Genomic DNA, 23,401 nt, shown 5'->3' with positions numbered 1-23,401 from the left:
TTTAGTTAGAATCTATGCCGTTTGTTGATTCTTGATTTTACTTCTTCTACTTTTGAGTCTTGTGAAGGAAGTCCAATTCTAAGCCAATATGATGAAGATTTGGACCTACTTTTTCTTTTATTCGAAGGGCCTCTATTCTAATACATAAATCATTGATCCATATTGAGTTGAGTTTGTGTACGGTGAGAGAGGGGATAATTTTCATTTCATTACATATAAATTTTCAATTTCCCCAGCACCATTTATTGAATTGGGTATGTTTTCTCCACTGAATATTTTTGCACTTTTGTCTTGTATGAATTAAGTGTATTTATGTGCATATGTTTATTTTGTACCATTGGTTTTCATGTCTGTTTTATTGTCCACACTATGCTGTTTTTGTTAGTATAGCTCTGTAATATAATTAAAGGTCTGGTATTGTGATGCCTCCTGCTTCACACTTCTTGCTAAGAATTGCTTTGTTTATTCTGGATTTCTTATTTTTCCACTGAATTTACAACAGATTTAGATCTCAAAGACTCCTATATTTAAATTAGCAGACTAAGCATGTAATGATTAGTAGTAAATGGCTATAGAATTCAAAGTTCAAAATACACAATGTAATTACATATTATCGGCACTGAACAGGCATAATTACAAATTGAAGCCAGAAAGTACCTGGGAAATTCAAGAGAACATATTGTGCTGCAATTTAAATCCTCTAATGTGGAATGAAGATCAAATCAGAAAGACAAGGAAAGAATTAGGAAATGAATTGAAGACCAAACAAATGAAACTTCTTACAATGTGTTTCAAAAAGTCAATATTTTTCAAAGTACTAAATATGGTACTGAGGATAATATAGAATCATATCAACACGGTAGAGTGATGCTATTAAAAGTAACAAATTCAAACATGAGAAGATCATAGAATAAAACAAGCAAAAATTTTCAGTATTAATAGGCAAGCAGATTATAAAATTAAAGGATATCTTCCAGCTGAACTGATAAAAGTCATACCTCAGCAAATCAAGTTGAAACTATATGAGAAGAAAGACTCTTAAAGGCAGCTAGAAATAAAAAACAGTATATTTCAAAGCACAGCAACAGGAGTAATCCCAAAAACTGTCAATAATGAAAACCAGAAGGCAGTAGACTAATATTTTTAAGTTAAAATGCATGAGTGCCAGAAATATGAGATTCTTGTTTTTTTTTTATTTTATTGACTTCTAAGTATAATAAAGAATAACATGGACTACAGAAGTGTTTGGTGTATGCCTAGTTCAACACCCAGCACCTCAAATGAAAAAGAAATCAAAAGAATGAGGAGAAAAAGCAAGCCATTTCAGAAAAACACCTTAAAGACTGTGTCACAAAAATATGTCATTAAGTGATACCAGCTCTGGACTCACTTCCCTCAGGAGAAGTCTTTGGTTTGAAGATCCGTCCAGTAGTGAGAGAGGGAAGTTCAATCCTCCAGGTATTATTGTTTCTCATCTATTTGATTCTTGCATCTGAGAAAGTTTTGTTTGATGTACACAGAGGACCCCTTATGCAGTATGGAATGACTTTTTGTCCCTTTTATTGGGTCTTCTTTTTCATCCAATCTGTCAGTCTATGTCTTTTGATTAAGGAGTGGAGGTAATTAACATTCAAGGTTATTGTTGAGATATAAGTTGTATTTCTGCTCATTTCAGTTTATTTCTGGTTTTTAATTTGAATTAGTTTCTCCTTCCTTCATAATTCTTTGCTGTACATTTTTCCTTTGCTCCTTTTCATTTGTTTTTTCCATTTCATTCTCATGGAATATTTTGTTGACAATGTTCTATCGTGCAGAAATTCTACTTGTGAATTCTTTTAACTTTTGTTTAATCATGGAAGATTTTTATTCGATTTTCATGTCTGAAGGTTATTTATGCTGCATACAAAATCTTTACTCATCATTCTTTCTTTTTTGTTTTCAAATCTTGTGTTGTATTATTATTATTATTTTTTTTTTTTTAGTCTTTCCTCATGTTCATTTCACAAAATGAGTTCTACTTTTAGAACTTTGACACTCTGGTCATTTTTACAATTTAAAATCCCAACTTTAAAAATATTTTCTTATTCCAAAATCCCTCATAACTTTTTCTTTAGGATGGTGTAGAAACCAGTATTTCTGCGCAATTGGAATTTTCTTTGTAATTAAAATCTCTTTCTCTTTAACATCAAAAAACAAAACAAAAACCAAAAGTAAAGTCCTCTACCTATCACGGTTTCTGCAGCTATGAATGTATTTCTCAGTTTTATAGCTGCTTTTAGCAACTTCAGACTCCAGATCTGCTTTAGTGAGTATAAATGCATCCACACTCAGCAGAATACTTTTTAACAGCAACTTGGGGAAAGAGATCTGGGAAAAAATACATATATTTATGAGTACCAAGAAACATAAACATGGTCCAGTAAAATGAGGCAAGAATGACTATAATGAGATGTTTTTTCATTTAAGATTTCTTTCCCACGGTTGTATTTTTTTTAAACCACCACCTCTGGTCATTAGAATGAATCTGACAGTGCTGTGGAACAATTGTGATCATAGCAAAGCTATTAAGTTTTTTCAAATGTTACTTATACCTGTTACATTCACTTCTCACCCTCTCAATACTGATGACAGATGTCAAAGAGGCAAAACCAGCACAAATGGGAAGACCATAAAAAATGAGTATCACCTTGTGCTTTCAGATACATATAAGCATTTCAGTATACAACAGTCCTTCACTTCACATTTTTAGTAAGATGCTGATGCAGTGCAGCAAGTATGCAAAGCATCTTCTTTCACACAGTCCGTGCAGAAGACATCTAATTTTTTTTTAAGTTCAGAGATACAAATGATTTAAAAAAAAAAAAAATCCAGGATGAATGAGTTTCAAAATGCATAGTGTTCTGTGCATGAGTCCATTTTCTTCAAACTCTGAAAGAATAAAGTAAGAAAACAAGAAAAACAATTGCTGCTGCATTCTCTGATCTTCTCCATTTTGCTGGTCAGCCCTCTATTCTGGCATGTAAGGACGGAGGTGATCCTCTATGGTGCCAACTGCCCAATGGGTGAGCTGTTCCTGTGGCAGGTAGAGGCAGATGCTGCATAACTTGAAGATTGTAGCTTTGTTTTTTGGAGTCTGCAAGTGCTGTCTGTCAATGAAGAGAAACATTGACTGGTTGGGATTGTTGACAACAATTCCAGTCTTGTCCTTGCGGCTCAGTACATGCAGAAACTGTTTCTCATAGTCACCGTGATGAAACTCAAATTTGGCCTGAACAGGCCTAAAAGGCTCATCAGATTCCTTCCACCTGGAAAACAGGAGACAGACAATTTTCTCAATATCATTCCGAGGCCAAAGAATGAAATCCATCTCCTGAGTACAGCCAATTACATCCCTTCTCATAGACTGGTATCGAGAAGCATGGAGCTGTACCACATCCTTTTGTAAAAGCTCTATGGAACTTTCCAAGGAATAGCTGGAATCTCCCACACCTTTCAGGATATTTTCTTCATAATTATTTGTCATGACTGGTATAATCTCAGACACTTCAAAAAGTGCTGATTTTTTCTTCTTCTCCTTGAACACAAAGGCAATATACATCTTGAAGTCAAACTGGTCAGCTAGAGATTCTTTTTTCTTTCTAAGCTGAGCACGAAGTCTGTTCAGCGCTTGTTTGTTCCGGGAGTTTGGGTCCCTAATTTTGAAATACAGGTGGTACTAAAGCCTTTGGAAATTGTCACTAAACTATGGGCACTTTTTCTTAAGACTCAAGTACAACAGAAACAAGTCATTTTTTTTCCTGCTAATATGATTGAATAGCTAAAATCACGACTGTAACCCCAAAACTGCACCCTCTGGCAATATTAGCAGACTGTCATATTACAGGGTCAAGAAACAAAAGCTGCTGTCCAGTCATGTCTGGACAATAATGCTTGGGGATTGGTGGGAAAAAGGAAGGGGAGGAAGGAAAAGAAAGAGGAGAAAGTACTTGAACTAACTTTCTGGAAAACACATTTGGCTTAACTGCTAAAATAAAGGCTTTGAGGGGAAATGAAAAGCCTATTATCAGGATTTAGGTGTGCAATAAAACACAACTGACACCAGTCCAATCCTTGAAACCCATTCGAATTTTTCCCCATTTTTAGAAAAGGGATTAAGAAAAGGAATGGGGAGGGGAAAGTGTGATCCTTGTTTTTCAAATACAAAAAAACAAAAACCAAAAAAACCAAACACCAAAACAGGGTAGGTGAATGAAACTGAAATATCCAATTGGATTTTACCCAGCCAGATCCATGGCTGTAGTACCTAATTAGTTCTTAGTTATTTCAGATTTCACTATTGCTATGTATTGTCAGTGCTTGTTATTGATTACACTTGGTGGTGAACAAAGAGAAAAGTGCAAAATCAGTTGAGAAAGAAGGGGAGAGGTACAGAATTTCCCTGCAATCAACTACAGTGTATACCGGGGGCGGACAGCTGTTGCCCAAAGGAGCCATGAGAAAAAACAGCGGAGTCATTACCAACTTCCCCATCACCCACCTTTTCACCCTCAGGCGGCTGCTAATGCTGCTGCCAAGGAGAATCATGATGGCAGAGGGAAAAGGGGGTGTCACAGGATATTAACTGCCCCGGCTCTGCTGCTAGACCCGACGCGTTCAGCCCTGCGAGGAGCCCCACATCCCCGAGAGAGCCTGCCCCGTGACGCTGCCCCGTGCGGGATGGTGGGCGTGCGGCTTATCTTCTCGAGCGCATGGCCGGGGCCGTGGGCGCGCTCTCCCGAATCCCGGCGGTGCCGGGGACCACCTGCCGTCCACCCCGGGCCCGCCCTCACCCTTGCCTTCAGCGGCGGCGACTCACTCGCACCACGGGAGATCGGGATGGCTCGGGCTCGCACTCATTTCATCGCGGAAACACTCCCCGCCCGGGTAGAGTAGGCGGGAGAGGGGAAGTGGGGAGGGTCAGTGGGAAGAAAAGAAGATACTCGAGTTAATACCAATGGCTTCCTGGGGCAGCCCGCCCCCCATCCCCCACGAAGGTCGCGCTCCCGGTCCCGGCTGCCCGGCGCTCAGCAGACCATGGTGGCAGTGTGCGTGTGCAGGGCGGGGTCGCGGATGTCTCGAGGGCGCGGCGGGCGACCTACCCGCGGCGGGGGCTGGCCGGCTCGGCGGGCGCGGCCTCTAGCCGCAGCCTGCGGGCGGAGGGGCGGCGGCGGCGGCGGGGGCGCTGCTCGTGGCGCGGGCGGGAGCCATGTCAAGAAAATACCACCAGCCAGCTGCGCCCCTCCAGGCCCGCTGCGCAGCGCTCGGAGGCCCGGCCGCCCGCGCTGCTGCGGCCGCTCGGCCCCCGCCTGGGACCCGTAGTCTGCTCGGCGCGCCGGCGGCGAAGGGAGGGCGGTGGAGGAGAGGAGGGAGCCCTGCGCTAAGTCTGTCCGCGAAGCGAGCCCCGCAAAGTTATTTCAGTACCAGCATCTGATCGCAAGTCGGTCCAAGATAGGCGCAGCGGCTCCGGAGAGGCCGAGCGGACCGAGCGCGGGTGCCGGAAGGCGGGTGCGCGTCCGCCGCGGCAGAGCCTTGTCCCCACCGGTGGCTGCGGAAGCGGCGGCAGCGTCGAGCGCCTCCCGGTCCGACGCAGAGTCGCGTTTGAGGAGAGCAGCAAGAACAAACTTGTGTTGTATTATTACAGAACTAATATCTTTGAATGTCTAGGTTGAGAAATGACCTGAGATTTCAATGGGTTTCCGTCTATATATAATGCAATTTTTATCTCTCATGGTCTTTAAGATTCTCTCCTCATACTGTTAGTCATTCTCCTTATAATGTGCCTTGATGTGGGGCTGCCGTAGTTTTGTACGTTTGGTATCCTGCAAGCCCCCTGAATTTGATTTTCCATTTCATTCTTTAGGTTTCAACAATTTTTTTAGATGATTTCATTGAAAAGTTTCTGCATTCCTTTGTTTTAACTTCTATGTCCTCATCTATCCTGTTAAATCCTAAGTTTGATCTTTTCACCTTATCCGATATTTCTTGGAAGTTCTGTTCATGGTCTCTCAACATCTTCTCTCCATGTTCAACTTGATTTTCAGGATGATAACTTTTGTTTTCATTGCCTAAGAATCTGTCTTCCAAGTACTCTAGTCTGTTTGTCATGCTTTCCATTAAATTTTTAATTTGGTTTATTGATTGCATCATTTCAAGGATTACTGCTTGAATATTTTTCAGAATTTCTATCTCTTTATTGAAGTGATCTTTCATTTCCTATCTCTTCTGTCTAATGTCACTCCTTAAGTTGTCCTTTCCCTGGCAGATCAGTTTTACTATGTACATTCTTATCTCCTTCTCTGATATAGCCTCCACTGTGGAATTAGTGGTTCTATTATTGGAGCATCTTGGTTTATTTAGGATAATTTGTTCCTTATTTTTCCTGGTGTGTGGGTGTCAACCAATCCCGCAGTATGGATCTGAGGCATTAGAGCTTCTACCTTGAGACACATGTTCCTCACCTTGAAGGGAGAGACAAATAATAGCCTCAAACAATCAAACAATATCCAACCTCAAACTAAATTATCTCCTGAGGAGGTGTTTACAGTTTTGTCACAATAAACAAAAATGATACAGTTATTGCCTGCAATAAAAATGTAAGTATGGTAGGTGGTTTATATTTTTGAAGGGTAGAAAGGGGAGAACAGAAGTAGTATAGGATGTGATGATTAAGATTAAGGAGAAGATAGAAGTGAAAATTAAAGAAGAGTAGAAGAGGGAGCAAGAGTTTAGCTGTAAGCAGGAGAAAAATGAGAGATCAAGAAAACATAATTAAAATGAAAAATATATACAATGAAAGAGAAATATACTAATCAGACATCCTAGTCATCAATCAAGTGATCCATAAAAAATAGTTATTTTCAATATTGGTGGAAATGTGAAGGGGAAACAAAAAAATGTGAAAATAAATCTCTGAAAAGTTGGGGAATTTTTTCTATTGGAGATCAAAAGATCCTGAGCTTCCCTTCTCTATACCATGTAGTGTGATGTTTGCTTCCCTCAGGCTGGGGTTTCTAGTGTAAGAGAGTTAATCCTGCAGGTGGAACTCCTGTAGGTGGACTTTAGGCCTAGGTGGGCTCCAGTCAGTTTGCTGAAAGCCAATCGTTCTGGAATATCAGCATATTGACAGCAATTGCTAGGCCATGCAGGAAGGCTAAACCCCAGGGACCTTCTTGTTATCCACGCATTTGATGTAGAAGCTAATAGTCAGTTCACTACATTTCTTGCAGAACCTGATTCCTTTTCTCAGGTTCATTCTCCTGTGTAAAATTTTCTCGAGGCTTAATTGTTTCTTAATCACTTAGACCCACTCTTTGTCATGCAGCAGGGGTTTGCCGGGCTACTATATTGAACCTGACTTGGGTCTCTCAGATATTGGCTTCCTCAGAGGTCAGTGCCATCACTGGTTGATCATAGTGGCAGAGCGAGCTGACAGGCGAGTCAGGCTGCTTGCATAGTTGAGGTAGCAGATGGGCACCCAACCCACCTGCTTTGAGGATCAGGGCGGCGGGTTGCCAAACCTCCCAACCACAAGGTCAAATACAGATGCCACCACTGAACAACTCACCGGACTACCACACCGAGGATTGTCACCATCACGGAGTTAGCCAGAAGCTTCTTTATAGGCTGGTGCAGGCATTTTGAATTACTCCTGAGCGCATGACCATCATCATTGGAAGGGTAACTCCCTTCCTGAGACACCTACAGGAGGCTAGAAGACCTTTGACAAGACCAGGAGCCAAGAAGAGGAGGAATTGAGAGGCTCAGGACCAACTCAGAGCCACCAGGAAATATACCCCACATGAAGGCGACCACCCATAGGAGGACAGCTTCCTAGTGGAGCACTGCATTATCAAGTGGCTACTGAAGGCAAAGAGGTGAGTCATTGGAAATCTACAGAGACAATATTATTCAACAGAGGAAATCTGCAATATCCCAGAGTTTCACTGCTAGAGGAGTAGATACCAGAATAATATGAGAAAACAAGGGAAGAAAATGTCCCAATCAAACGTACATGGTATAGCAATAATATCCAATGACAGCATGGCAGAGAAATGTCAGAAAGGGGGTTCAGAATGTACATAATCAAAATGATCAGGGAAGCAAATGAGGAGATGAAAGAGCAAATGCAGGTATTAAAGGATTAGATGAAAGGGCAAATGTAGGCATTGAATGATCGCACCAATGGATAGTTAAAAGAGCAAATACAGGAAGCAAAAGATCATTTCAATAAGGAATTAGAGATGTTGAAAAAAAAAACAAACAGAAATCCTTGAAATGAAGGAAAAAATAAACCAAATTAAAAACACCATCGAAAGCATAACCAATAGGATAGAACACCTGGAAGGCAGAACCTCATATATTGAAGACAAAATCTTTAATCTTAAAAACAAAGTTGACCAAACAGAGATGACGGTAAGAAATCATGAACAGAATGTACAAGAACTATGGAATATCATGAAAAGGCCAAATTTAAGAACAAATTAACGACCTAACACTACGGCTCAAAGCCCTAGTAAAAGAAGAACAGAGCAACACCAAAAGTAGTAGAAGTCAGGAAATAGTTAAAATCAGAGCTGAAATCAATGAAATTGAAACAAAACAAACAATCAAAAAAATTGACTAAATAAATAGTTGGTTCTTTGAAAAATAAACAAAATTGATAAACCCATAGCCACACTAACAAAGAGAAGGAGAGAAAAAACTCAATAAAATTTGGAATGAACAAGGAAATATCACAACAGAAACAATTGAAATACAAAACATAATTAGAAGCTAATTTGAAAAATCTGTACTCCAACAAAATAGAAAATCTTGAAGACATCAACAAGTTTCTAGAGACATATGAATGAACCTAAACTGAGTGAGGAGGATATACACAATTTAAATAGATCAATTTCATATAATGAAATAGAAGAAGTCATCAAAACCCTATCAACAAAGGAAAGACCGGGACCAGATGGCTTCTTAGCTGAGTTCTACAAAACCTTTAAGGAAGAGCTCATTCAAATACTTCTCAAAGTATTTCATGAAATAGAAGATGTGGGAACCCTTCCAAACTCATTCTATGAAGCCAATATCACCCTGATACCTAAACCAGAGAGAGACATTGAGGAAAGAAAATTGCAGACCAATAACCTTAATGAACATTGGTGTAAAAATTCTCAACAAAATCATAGCAAATTGCATACAAAAATATATTAAAAAGATAGGGCACCACGATCAAGTGCGTTTTATCCCAGGGATGCAAGTTTGGTTCAACATCTGGAAATCAATAAATGTAATTCACCATATCAATAGACTTAAAGTCAAGAATCACACGATCATTGTGATAGATGCAGAAATAGCATTTGATAAATATAGCATCCCTTCATGCTCAAAACAATAGAAAAAATAGGGAAAGTGGGAACATTCCTTAACATTGTACAGGCCATCTATGCTAAGCCCATGGCCAATATTATTCTAAATGGTGAAAAACTGAAAACATTCCCCCTAAAAACTGGAACAAGGCAGGGATTTCCTCTTTCACCCGTTCTATTCAACATTGTCCTTGACAATCTAGCGAGAGAAATTAGTCAGACCAAGGAAATTAAAGGGATACGAATAGGAAAAGAAGAACTGAAACTATCCCTGTTTGCTGATGACATGATTATATATTTTGAGGAATCAGAAAATTCCATCAGAAAACTTTTAGAATTCATAAGTGAATTCAGTAAAGTAGCAGGATATAAGATTAATGCTCACAAATTCAATGCATTTTTATACGTAAGTGATGAATCTTCAGAAGGAGAAGTTAGGAAAACTACCCCATTCACAATAGCTTCAAAAAAAATAAAATATTTGGAAATCAATCTAACAAAGAGTTGAAAGTCCTCTCCAATAAGAACTACAGAACACTACAGAAAGGAAATAAAGAAAATCTTAGAAGATGAAAAGATCTCCCATGTTGTTGGATAGGCAGAACTAATATTGTCAAAATGGCCATACTACCAAAAGTACTATACAGATTCAATGAAATTCCAATTAAAATCCGAATGACGGACCTTACAGAAATAGAGCAAGCAATCATGAAATTCATCTGGAAGAATAAGAAACACAGAATAGCTAAAGCAATCCTTAGCAGGAGGAGTGAAGCAGCGGGTATTGCAATACCAGAACTTCAACTGTACTACAAAGCAATAATAACAAATGCGGCATGGTATTGGCACCAAAATAGACAGGTTGTTCAATGGTACAGAATAGAGGACATGGACACAAACCCAATGAAATATAATTTTCTCATACTACACAAATGTTCCAACAATAGCAATGGAGAAAAGATAGCCTCTTCAACAAATGGTGCTGGGAAAACTGGAAATCCATATGCAGCAGAATGAAAATAAACCCCTATCTTTCACCTTGCACGAAAACCAACTCACAATGGATCAAGGACCTTGAAATAAGACCAGAGATCCTGCTTCTACAGAAGAAAAAGTAGGTCCAAATCTTCAACTTGTTGGTGTAGGATCAGACTTCCTTAACAGGACTCCCATAGCACAAGAAATAAAAGTAACAATCAATGACTGGGACAGATTCAAACTAAATAGCTTTCTCTCTGCAAAGGAAACTATCAGTAGTACAAAGACAGAGCCTATACCGTGGGAGAAAATCTTTGCCACTCATACTTCAGATAGAGCACTAATTTCCAGAATATATAAAGAATTCAAAAATCTCTACACCAAGAGTACAAATTACCCAATCAACAAATGGGCTAAGATAATGAACAGACACTTCACAGAAGAAGATCTACAAGCAATCAACGAATATATGAAAAAGTGTTCAACATCTTTAGTAATCAGAAAAATGCAAATCAAAACTACCCTAAAATTCCATCTGTCCCCAATTAGAATGGAAATTATCTAGATAAAAGCAACAATAGGTGTTGGAGAAGATGTGGGGGAAAAGGGACACTCATACATTGCTGGTGGGACTGAAAAGAAGTGCAGCCACTCTGGAAATCAGTGTGGAGATTCATTAGAAAACTTGGAATGGAACCACCATTTGACCCAGCTATCCCACTCCTTGGCCTATACCCAAAGGACTTTAAATCAGCATACTACAGAGATACAGCCACAACAATGTTCATAGATGCTCAATTCACAAGGCCAGATTGTGGAACCAACCTAGATGTCCTTCAATTGATGAATGGATAGAGAAACTGTGGTATATATATACCATGAATTCTTACTCAGCCATAAAGTATGATAAAATTATGGCATTTGCAGGCAAATGGATGCAGTTGGAGAATTTCATGCTAAGTGAGATAAGCCAATCTCATAAAACCAAAGGATGAATGATCTCACTGATAATCAGATGATGACACATATAGGGGGTGGGAAGGGGGCTGGAATTGAGGAAGGAGGGACTCTATAGAGGGATAAGAGAGATGTGGGGGAAATAACGGAATAAATCAAAAACTATTATCCTAGGTAAATATATGATTACACAAATGGTATGCCTCTATTTCATGTACAAACAGAGAAACAAGATGTATCCCATTTGTTTACAATAAAAATGAATTAAAGAAAAAGAAATTGGCTTCCACAGATGCAGTGGGGACCATGCTCAGCTGCAAAATGGTTCCTTCTTTTGCCCTCTGCAACCTGTTGGGAGAGATGGAGCTTTTTGCTTCCTGCACAAGATATTGTGCAGTGCCCCAGGCAGTGTCTTTGGTCTCTAAATCTGCATATCCAGACATGCCACAGTCCTCCCCAATATGCAGGTTACTTTGAATCCCTTATCAATTTACTGTGTTCAAAGAGTTACTATTCTGGCTTGTGCCAATGTTTGCTGCTGTAGCTTCCATAGCTGTGACACTGGGATTTCCTTCCCTATTATATTTAATCTCTGAGTCTCCAATATCTTTTGAGTATACAGTATTAAATTCCAGCAAACACTCCTCCTAATTTTTATACATTCACCCCCTTGCAGAGAAGCTGCCTGTTTACCGTTCTTGGTTTAATGCCACTGAGCATCTAGAGAAGTGATCTCTCTATTCCAACAGCTTCTCTCACACCTCTATTTCTTATTAAAAATTTAGGAATTCATTTAGTGAGACAGTGAATTCAATATTCTCTGTGGTTTTGATTGCTTTTAATTGTCTTTATTTTACCCTCACTCTTGAATTTACAGAACAAAATGAGTGCATACCCATTTAAAAACATTGTTTTAAATGAAAGAAAGTAAATGAAAGTCAAAGGACGACCACAAAATAATATCTGTAGAAGACACACAAAAGAAAATGAGAAAAGAATCAAGGCATGTCACTACAAAAAAAAACAATGAAAAATGAATAAAAAACATAAGGAAAAAAACCACAGAGGAAAAGAAAAAAATGCAACCAAATAGAGCACAATTAACAAAATGGCAATAGTAAATACTACCCTATGCAATATTACATATAGGGAAATGGATTAAACATCCCAATGCAAATACATAGAGTGATTGGAAAAAATAATGAAAAGAAGATTCCTCAACATGATATGTACCAGAAGTTGAATTTATATTGAAGAACACACAGAATGAAAGGATGAGAAAATTTTTCATGGAAATATTAAACATAAGCAAGCTGGGTGGTCACTTGTATATCCCATAGAATTTAAATTTACAACTGGTTTTTCAAGATGGCAGACTAGAGGGCGACTGCATTTCTTGTTGCTCCAGGACGCAGGATTCAAAAGAGGAGATAGTGAGAGACTTGGGACCAACTCAAAGTTGCCGGGTGAGTCTCTCCCGTTGGGGAGTCGTCCTGGATGGGGCAGTAGCCCCGGAATGCAGGGAACTTTGTGAAGTAGAGTTGCTCGACAAGAGGCCCCCCCCAACCCCCGCTGGAGCGGTAAACACGGACAACTGGGATCATCTTAGAGGTGGCTGCTCAGCATAGCGCTTGGACTCGGAGCAACCACTAGGGCTCCGGGCGGCTGCCTGAGGAGGAGCTGCGTGGGGAGCTGTTTGGACTCAGAGCGATCGCTTCTGAACACCAGGGGGTTGCCAAGAGGAAGAGGAGAAGCGCAGTGGGTCACTTGGTCTAGGAGTGACTGCATCAGAGCTACAGGTGGTTGCTAGAGGAGAAGGCGAGTGTTGAGTTGTTTGGACTCAAAGAGACCACTCCTGAACACCGGTGGCCTGCCTGGAGGAGGAGCACTGTGGGTCACTTGGTCTCTGAGCGACCGCTACTGAACAACCGGGGGGCTACCCTGAGGAGGAGGAGGAACAGGGCGGGTCACTTGGACTCGAGTGACTGCCTAGGGCTGTGGGTGGTTGGCGAGAGTAGGAGAAGTGAAGTGAGTTGCTTGGACTCCTAGTGACTGCGTCGGAATACTGGGTGGCTGTCTGGAGGAAGAGGTGTATGGCGGGTCTCTGGGTCTCGGAGCTATTGTACGGGACTCTTTAGAAAGAGATGTTAGGAAAACTACCCCATTCACAATAGCATCGAAAAAAATAAAATACTTGGGAATCAATCTCACAAAAAGGTGAAAGACCTCTACAATGAGAACTACAGAACACTAAAGAAAGAAATTAAAGAAAACCTTAGAAGATGGAAAGATCTCCCATGTTCTTGGATAGGAAGAATTAATATTGTCAAAATGACCATATTACCAAAAGTGCTATAGAGATTCAATGCAATTCCAATTAAAATCCCAATGATGTACCTTACAGAAATAGAGCAAGCAATTATGAAATTCATCTGGAAGAATAAAAAACCCAGAATAGCTAAAGCAACCCTTGGCAGAAAGAAGGAAACAGGGGTTATCACAATAACAGATCTTCAACTCTACTACAAAGCAATAGTAACAAAAACGGCATGGTATTGGTACCAAAATAGAAAGGTGGATCAATGGTACAGAATAGAGGACACGGACAAAAACCCAAAGAAATACAATTTTCTCATACTAGACAAAGGGGCCAAAACATATGCAATGGAGGAAAGATAGCCTCTTCAACAAATGGTGCTGGGAGAATTGGAAATCCATATGCAACGTAATGAAACTAAGCCCATATCTCTCACCATGCACGAAACAAAACTCAAAATGGATTAAGGACCTCGGAATCAGACCAGAGATCTTGCATCTTATAGAAGAAAATGTAGGTCCAGAGCGTCAACATGTCGGCTTAGGACCAGACTTCCTCAACAGGACTCCCATAGCACAAGAAATAAAAGCAAGAATCAATAACTGGGATAGATTCAAACTAAAAAGCTTTCTCTCAGCAAAGGAAACTATCAGCAATGCGAAGAAAGAACCTACAGAGTGGGAGAAAAACTTTGCCAATCATACTTCAGATAGAGCACTAATCTCCAGAATCTATAAAGAACTCAAAAAACACTACACCAAGAATGCAAATAATCCAATCGACAAATGGGCTAAGGAAATGAATAGACACTTCACAGAAGAAGATCTACAAGCAATCAACAAACTTCACAGAAGAAGGTCTACAAGCAATCAACAAACATATGGAAAAATGTTCAACATCTCTAGTATTAAGAGAAATGCAATCAAAACCACCCTAAGATTCCATCTCACCCAATTAGAATGGCGATTATCAAGAATACAAGCAACAACAGGTGTTGGCGAGGATGTGGGGAGAAAGGTACACTCATACATTGCTGGTGGGGCTGCAAATTAGTGCAGCCACTCTGGAAAGCAGTTAGGAGACTCTTTAGAAAACTTGGAATGGAACCACCATTTGACCCAGCTATCCCACTCCTTGGCCTATACCCAAAGGACTTAAAATCAGCATATTACAGAGATACAGCCACATCAATGTTCATAGCTGCTCAGTTCACAATAGCCAGATTGTGGAACCAACCTAGATGTCCTTAAATTGATGAATGGATAAAGAAATTGTGGTATATATATACAATGGAATAATATGCAGCCATAAAGAATGATAAAATTATGGCATTTTCAGGCAAATGGATGAAATTGGAGAATATCATGCTAAGTGAGATAAGCCAATCTCAAAAAACCAAAGGACAAATTATATCGCTAATAAGTGGATGATGACACATAATGGGGGGTGGGAGTGGTTAATGTTAGGGTTAGAGTTAGGGTTAGGGAGGGGGGCAAGAATGGAGGAAGGAAAGACTGTATAGAGGGAAAAGAGGGTGGGAGGGGTGGGGACGATGGGAAAAAATAACAGAATGAATCAAACAACATTACCCTATGTAAATGTATGATTACACAAATGGTATGCCTTTATGCCATGTACAAACAGAGAAACAACATGTAACCCATTTGTTTACAATAAAATAAATAAATAAATAAATTTACAACCGTGAAGAGTCAAGGAAGGATATTATATAATGATAAATGGATAAGTTAATGGGACATATGGAAAAAATTAACAATATACATGCACCCAATATCAGAGCATCAGAATACATAAAGAAATCATTTTGAGAACTGAAGGGAGAAATAGTAACGCATTAGTAACTTTAATTACTAGGACTTTAATACCCCACTTTCAATACGCAAAAAACATACAGACAGATGATCATTAAAGATATAGAGGGTTAGAATAACACTGTAGATTAAATGGACCTAGGAAACATACAAGGCCGTTTGCATCCAACTACAATAGAATATACAGTCTTCTGAAGGGCACATGGAACACTCTCCCGGAGAGACATCTATATATTAAATAAGTCACTGAATAAGTATAAACTAATTCAAGAGGATTGAAATCACACCAAGTGTTTATTGTCCAATTCTAATGGAATGAAATTAGAAAGTAATGGTAGAAGGAAAACTGGAAATTTTTCCAACAGGTGAAAATGGAACCACACAGTTTTGAACAAGCAATGGATCAAAGAAGAAATCAAAGGGGAAATTAGGAAATAACTTTAGGTGAACAAAATGAAAACACAACTTACCAAATCTTATTGGATGCAGCAAATAGGGTATTACGATTGAAGCTTATAGTGATTTATACCTGTATTTAAAAAGAAGAAAGATCTTAAATAATCAACCTAACTTTAGACCTTGATGTAATTTGGATCCTGCATATTTCCCAAGGTCCATAGGTTAAAGGCAGGGTTCCCAGTGTGATACTACAGGGGGATGTGGGAACGTGTAATGGGCGTGTCTTAGTGGGAGGTGACTTTGAATGAGGAGGGTAGTGGGACTCCAGCCCCTGCCTATTCTGTCTTTCAGTCCCAGCTATGAGGTGAGCAGTTTTCCTCTTGCATGCATTTCCATCATGAGTTCCTTTCTCACCACAGGTTAAAATAATGTGGTCAATCATGAGAAGAAACTCCAAAACTGAGATAAAATAACCTTCTTTTCTTATGAGTTATCTCAGATTCTTATTATAGAAATGGAAGTCTGGCAAACATACACCTTCAGGAACTCGAAAAACAAACAAAAAGAATAAAAAAAGAAACACAAAAAACAGACAATAAAAAAAAAATACCCCAAAGTTAACAGGAAGAAAACAAATAAAATTATATCATGGAAAAAAAATAGACAACAGAAAAAATTAATGATTTTTTGTTTTGGTCCTTAAAAAGATTATCACATTTGAAAACTTTGAGCTGGATAACTAAATGCCTCAGTCTGTGCTTCTCTAACAAAATATTTCAAATTGGGTCATTTATACTCTATAGTGAGTAGTAGATTGAGAACAGAGATTAATATCTTACAGTTCTGGAGGAATCAAGATCAACGTGCCAACACTGGTGTCATATGACACCATATTATAAATGTTATTATTATTTTATTATTATTATTATTTTTCTTAACATTACTCTCTTCCATATTCACTCGTATAGATTGACGACTTATGTGCACCATAATTAGTAAAAGGATATTGTCTGCATCATGGTAAAGAAACACTAAAACTACCTTAAAGGTCAAACAGTAAAGAAATGGTATATTTATATACTGTAGTATAGTTTTTAATTGAGGCACATAAATGTACTAATATGGAAGGAACTCTGAAAACAATAGTTTACAAAACATCCTACTTAGGTATAACCAATGAAGCAGTTCATAGCTGTAATTCATTCCTATGTAAATAAGAAACTCTCTGAAGATTGCAGATCTGATGCCAGTAATGACTAAGAAATTGAATGGCTTTAACAGTAGAAGGGAAAACTGTAAATACTCATCCTGAGTTTACACAAAATTAGCATCAAGTACTAAAGAAGGCTTTCTGTTCCACAGTTATACTTGAGCTAGTTGGAGTAGATTAAGGCTGGTGAGTACCTTGTCAGTGCAACTGCACTTAAATATGTTTTTTTTCTTCTAAGCTCTCTGTAAATTATATGCTTTCTGATTTTAGTTTCTCTTTATTTTCTTTTAAGGAAGTTTCAGTGTCTTGACTTTTACCTGATTCAGTGCATTTAGGTTTGTTGTCCACCTTTGGTGATTATTCCCTGCTGTTTGGATGTCTTTCAGTTTTAACATAACTTTTAGGAGAAAATGTATTATTCAGGATAAATGTCCTCCTAATAATTCCCACTCTGTTGTAGGAAGAAAAAGCAAAATGGGGCAGTATGCAACCTCATCAAAATATTTCAATCTCAGTCCTCCTTACTTTATTATTAAATTATTTTTAAAAAAACAATAGAAGGGCTTAATAGTCACAATGTAACTATGTCTTCTGAGGTGTGCTGTAGTATAAAACCATTCCTAGAAGCTATTGACTTTAGATGTTCTGTTTTTGTGTCTTAGCAGAATTTGGCTCTTGTGTTCAAAAATCCCCTGAACAGAATAAATGCACTTCTGTGCTGAACACCTTGCTGGATGGCTCCAGAAATGGTTACAGGGAAAAGTTATGGCCCTGAAGTGGATATCTGGTCTCTGGGTATCATGGCTTTTGAGATGGTCCAAGGAGAGCATTCCTACCTTCAGGAAGGTCCCTCAAGAGTAAGACCAATTTAAAGGCAACTTTAATGTAAGAAAAATACTTTTCCTTAAGATGTACGTAGAACTTCCTTCTGTTTTTCATTGGTCAAGAATTTAGAATCATTTGAGAAAACCAATCTCTGCCTTTACTTTGAATCCACAAACCACATTGCTTCTGAGGTATAGAATGTATGGTCCAAAGAGTGTAGATTTTTATTAGTAAGCAGTATGGTTTCTTGTTTGGAGTATAAGTAAGAATATTCTCACCTTTGTACATAGTTGATGTACCGTAGTTTGATACATTTATTTAAAAAATTTTTTTAGTTGTCAATGGATCTTTTATTTTATTTACTTATATGTGTAGCTGAGCATCGAACCCAGGGCCTGACACATGCCAGGCGACCTCCACCACTGATCCACACCTCCATTCGTAGATGCTTTTCCTGCACCCTTAAGGTACATTTTCCTACACATTTAAGTACCATGGATGTGGAAATCATGTTATCAACTTAGAACTTCAGCCTCTGACCTCCTAGGTTCAGAAAAGACAAAAGCAAGATCACAACTCTGAGAAAGATATGTAACTGATAATTTTCAAGTCCATTCTCAAACAGAGTAGACTTTGAACAAGTAAACACTCTAGCTGGTGAGGTGAAGAACTTCACCCATTGTCCTGTCTGATTTGGCCCCACATCATTAGAAATTAAGGAAATATAAACCAAAACCAGAGAACCCCACTTTACACCTTATGTCAGACAATTACCAGTGCTGATGAGAATGTGGGAAAACTGAAATTGTTGACCAGGCTCAGTGGTGCACACCTGTAATCCCAGGGACTTGGGAGGCTGAGGTAGGAGGTTTGCAAGTTTTAAGGCAGCCTGGGGAGCTTCACAAAACTCCTCTCACAATAAAAGAAAGCAGGCTGTGGATATAGCTTAGAAGTAGAACACTCCTGTGTTCAACTCCTAGTAATACGGAAATTAAAATGAAAAAAACGATTGAATCTCTCATTTATTGCTGGTGTGAATTTAAAATAACTGCTTTAGAAACAATTTGACAGATTCTTAGAATGTCAATTACCACATGACCTAGCTATTTCACTACTAGGTATATATCCAAGAGAAGGAAAAGGATATGTCCATGGAGAAGGAGAGGTAACTCAGTGGTAGAGTGCCCAGCTTGCACAAGGCCCTGGGTTCAATCCACAACACTGCCAAAAGAAAAAAGGGAACAATAGCACATGTGTACACAAACTTACAACAAGAGTCCACAGCAGTATTTTGGAGAAGAGCAAAAAGTGGCATCCACCCAATTAGCTGTCATTTGATGAACAGTAGAAAATTTTTTGGCCGTAACAGGGAAGGACGTACTGATGAGTGTATAACATTGACCCTTGAAAGTATTAGACTAAGAAAAAAAGTCCAGCCACAGAGGAAAATGGATTTAGATATTTTTTCCTGAATGCTTTTTGCTCCATTGCCAAAGATTCCAGTTCAAGTAAGCAATTATAATAGATTTTAGGTTATTAATTTAGAATAATTTTCGGAACAATTTCCCAAAACCCATAGTTTCTTGTATTCATTAAGCCGATATAAAATTTTGTACCTGCCTTGTGCTAGGCAGTGTTTAAATTGCTTCCCAGAGAACCAACAAAAATCCCTGCTGTTGTAGGACATAAATTCTACAGGAAGAGGAGAAACAATAAGGTAAATAAGAATAATTCAATTAGAATTGACTCTTTCCTTTACTGTTGATATTTTAAAATTTGTTCTAATGAGTTATACAAAGTCCAAGTCCTGGCAACCCCTCCCTCCCGAAAGTAGGTGCCTATGATGGGTGTGTCTGGCAGCCCAGAGTGTGGAGTGGCCGGCATCCCATCCTCCCAGAGCGTTGCCCAGCACCACCTGCCGCCCTAGTCCAGTGCTGCTGGGGCCTTGCCTCATAGCCCCCATGCCGGGGGCGCAGGCTCGGCGCTGGCCTTCCGGACCCAGGTGGACGCCCCGCCTGCCATCCTGATGCCCTCCAGTCTGCAGGCCCCGCAGCCCCAGGAGCAAAACGGAATTTTGGATTGGCTTAGGAAGCTGCGCTTGCACAAGTACTACCCTGTCTTTAAGCAGCTCACCATGGAGAAGGCCCCAGACATGTCACTTTCAGCCCCGAGGCCTTTGTTTCCAGTCCTGATTCTCAGCGACTTTGTGATCTGTTTCTCCTGTGCAAGTTTTTGAGCCTTACCAAAGAAGACCTGAGTAAATTCAAGTCCCTCACCATGGGAGCAAAGAAAAAACTCAAGACTCAACTGGAGCTGGAAAAGGAGAAGTCAGAGCGGCGGTGCCTGAAATCCTGGGCCCCCACCTTGGTCACCAGCAGTGGAGTGGCCTGAGTGCCCCCACCAGCCACGTGGGGCCCATGCAGGCTGGGCGTGGTGGCCATGCTGCAGGTGTGGAGGGCCTGGCGCTGGGCCGTCGTGGGTGTGCAGGTGGCGAGGCGTGCTCACACCAGATGCTCGCCTGCCATTTACAATTTGATGGTCATGCTGGTCTTTCTCTGTTTTGACTTGCATGATGTAGCCCAGGAAGGCAGGCAGGAGAGCTGGAGGGAAGCTGACTGTGGGCCTTACCCGAAGTTTGGGCAAAAGAATTAGATGCAGAGCTGCCAAGCTGACAGCACGAAAAGTGACCCTGCTGAGCCTAAGCAGGCTAGGCCGTGCTGGGTCCACACTGACCACAGGAGCCAGCCCTCTGTGAGGGCTGGATGCCTGTTGTGGTGGTTCCTTGTCTCACAGGGTGGGGCGGGTTTTCCTTCACAGAGTAGAAGTAGCAAGAGAAGAGAGGCAGAGCACGCAGGTGCCAGGGCTGTTCTCAGGGCCTGGGCAACGAGAGGGTGCCGTGCTGTTCGGCGCCCCGCTCTGCAGACGTGTTTCCATGCTCTGCGAGGAGCTGGAGGCCCACCTGAGTGCTGCCTGCCTCCCCGTGAGGCCTTGGGCAGTTGGTGCAGGTGAGACTGTCTGACTCTGGCAGAGGTAGTCCCTGCCTCCTCGGGGTGTCCCGAAGGGCTCGCCTCCAGGTGATGCTGACCGGCCCCCTGCCAACCCCCGTGTGGATGTGGGTGCCAGCCTGAAGTTTGGCCTGTGCCTTCTCCGCAGAGCTGCGGGTGGAGGTGGAGCAGCCCTTGCACCAGATGCCCCTGGAGGGCAGCTCCGCTGAGTATTCCAGCTCCTCCTCCAGCCCCATGGGTGTGCAGGTGCGGGAAGAGAGCTCGGACAGTGCCAAAGAGACAGACATAAGGCGCCCGTGCAACTCCTGCTGTGCTGCCCGCACGCCCTGGGCCGAGTGGCGCTGACTGCTCTTTTCCGTCTCCAGGTGTGGGTGTGCACTTGGAGGGCTCTGATAAGGAGAAGCCCGTGATGCTGCTGAGCCACTTCCCCTCCAGCTCCGCCCGGCCCACGGCTCAGGTCTTGCCTGTGCAGAACGAGACTGGCTGTGGCCCTGTGGGCCACCACCCTCTGCCCCCACAGCTGTTGCCCTCAGCCTCGCACCTGTCACCCATCCGAATGCTGAGTTCCTTGCACAAAGCCAACAGGGGAGGCGCCGATGGGAAGGTCCTCTAGTCCTCTGTGCACTAGCTCTTGTCTTTGGAAGAAAGGGGCAAAGGGCCCGGCCCCAGGAGCGGCATTAAAGTGGACAAGAGCTTCGGCGGTGCTGTGCTGGACGCCCTTCCCTCGTCCACGCCCCACGTGCCCGTGCAGGTCCTCTCGGGACTCTCGGAGGGCAGCTCTGTGCCGCCCACTGTCTCCTTCGGGCCCAGGGCCAAAGTTGTGCAGGCAGCCACTCTGGACAGGGTACTGAAGACAGCGCAGCAGTCAGCCCTGGCGGTCGAGACCAGCACAGCCGCCTCTGGGATGCCCAGCACTGTCCTGCATGTGGCTTGGCCGCCCATCAAGCTGCTGCTGTCCTCCTCCGTTGCTGCTGACACCGCTGTCCCTGGGCAGACCTCCAGCCCCAGCAACGTGCAGATCAGTGTGCCCCCTGCAATAATCAACCCCCGGACTGCTCTGTACACAGCCAACACCAAAGTTGCCTTCTCTGCAGAGAGCAGCGTGCCCGTGGGCCCCCTGCAGGGCAGCTTCTGTGCCAACAGCAACACTGCCTCCTCAGCAGCCACCCCTCCAGGTCCTTCGCCAACATGGCCTCGCTCCCCAGCTGCCCTGCCCCCAGCTCCAGCCCCGCGCTCTCCTCTGTCCTCTAAAGCAGTTTCTACAGTGGCGGTGGCTCTGTGGGAAATACTCCCGCCTCCAGTCAGAGCCACCACCACCACCACCACCATCAGCAGCCCCCGGCGCCCCCAGCCCCTGCGCTGTCCCCGCCTGGCTTCATCTTGTGCATGACCTGTGGGTGCAGCGGCAGCTGCGGTTCTGGAGGCCTCACTGTCAGCCAAGCCAACTACTTCCAGCACCCTTCTCCAGGTCCTCCATGTTCACCTTCCCTTTCCTGCCCTTCAGCCCCATGTGCAGCAGCGGCTATGGCTCCACCTTCCCCATCGTGCACGCCCCCTACAGCAGCAGCGTGAAGTGGGACCACGTCCTGGCCGGGCAGTCCACGTTTGCTGTGCCACCAGTGCAGAACTTCATGGCTGGGACAGCGGGGGTCCATCATACCCAGGGACTGTTGGGAAGCAGCAACCGTTCCAATCACAAAAAGAGTGGGAATCTCTCCTGTTATAACTGTGGGGCCACAGGGCACCATGCTCAGGACTGCAAGCATCCGTCCATGGACTTCAACAGGCAAGGTACTTTTAAGTTGAAATATGCCCCTCCAGCAGAAAGTCTGGATCCCACAGACTGATACTTTTCTCTGGCAACAGAACATTATTAAGCCATGGAGACATAAGAAAAGTTAAATACAAAACTGAGACGTCAAGTTGCTGTTGAGCTTCATAGTTTTGATCCAAAGGGGCTTTACTTTACTAGATGGGATAGAAATCTAGCGTAGAAGTGCATCAGAGCCCACTTTATTGCCAAAACCCTGAACTAGAGCTTGATGTCAGGACTTGCCTAGGGGCACCTCTGTGTTCCAGACTTAGCCACCCCCACCCTGGCTGCAGTGCAGAGACCGCCTGTCTCCCAAAGAACATCGCATCACTGATCCTTCCAGGCTCACACAGTTCCAGGGCAGCTACGCACAATCTGATCAGACTGCAGGTCCCAGTCCTCCAGTGGCGTCCTCCAGATGGACTCAACACCCAGGGTTAGGAAAAATGTCAACTTTGTTTTGTTCTGCTTTTTCCTAAAGTGATAGGCCCTAATGTCCGGGATTTCTAAGGGTTGCACTACAGAAGAATGTCACTGACATAGACCTCTGCAGACTCTGAGACCTATCAGTGCAGACTCCGGCCACGTGGGGAGTGGGCACCAGCTGGCGCTTGCCCAAGCACAAAGGACGACTCAGTATGTCCTCCTTTCCTGCAGACAGATTTAAACG

General features: G+C 42.1%; 1 protein-coding gene and 1 pseudogene across 1 annotated transcript; one reads left to right on the top strand and one right to left on the bottom strand.

Moving 5' to 3' along the window:
* Positions 1-22,765, top strand: part of LOC124992739 (zinc finger CCHC domain-containing protein 14-like) — a 231,746-nt pseudogene extending 208,981 nt beyond the window's left edge.
* LOC124992780 (uncharacterized protein C6orf62 homolog) lies at positions 2,967-4,584 on the bottom strand. The gene is made up of 2 exons (XM_047564031.1): positions 4,519-4,584; positions 2,967-3,715 (listed from the first exon to the last, which is right to left on the bottom strand). Exons 1-2 carry the CDS (start codon positions 4,582-4,584, stop codon positions 3,008-3,010), a joined length of 774 nt encoding a protein of 257 aa, XP_047419987.1. The 3' UTR covers positions 2,967-3,007.
* Positions 22,766-23,401: the final 636 nt, after the last annotated feature.

This window comes from Sciurus carolinensis, chromosome 9 (genome assembly GCF_902686445.1).
Source record: "Sciurus carolinensis chromosome 9, mSciCar1.2, whole genome shotgun sequence".
In the NCBI taxonomy this organism is placed as follows: Eukaryota; Metazoa; Chordata; class Mammalia; order Rodentia; family Sciuridae; genus Sciurus; species Sciurus carolinensis.
The sequence above is the reverse complement of the archived record's forward strand: the minus strand, read 5'-3'. Positions and strand labels throughout refer to the sequence as shown.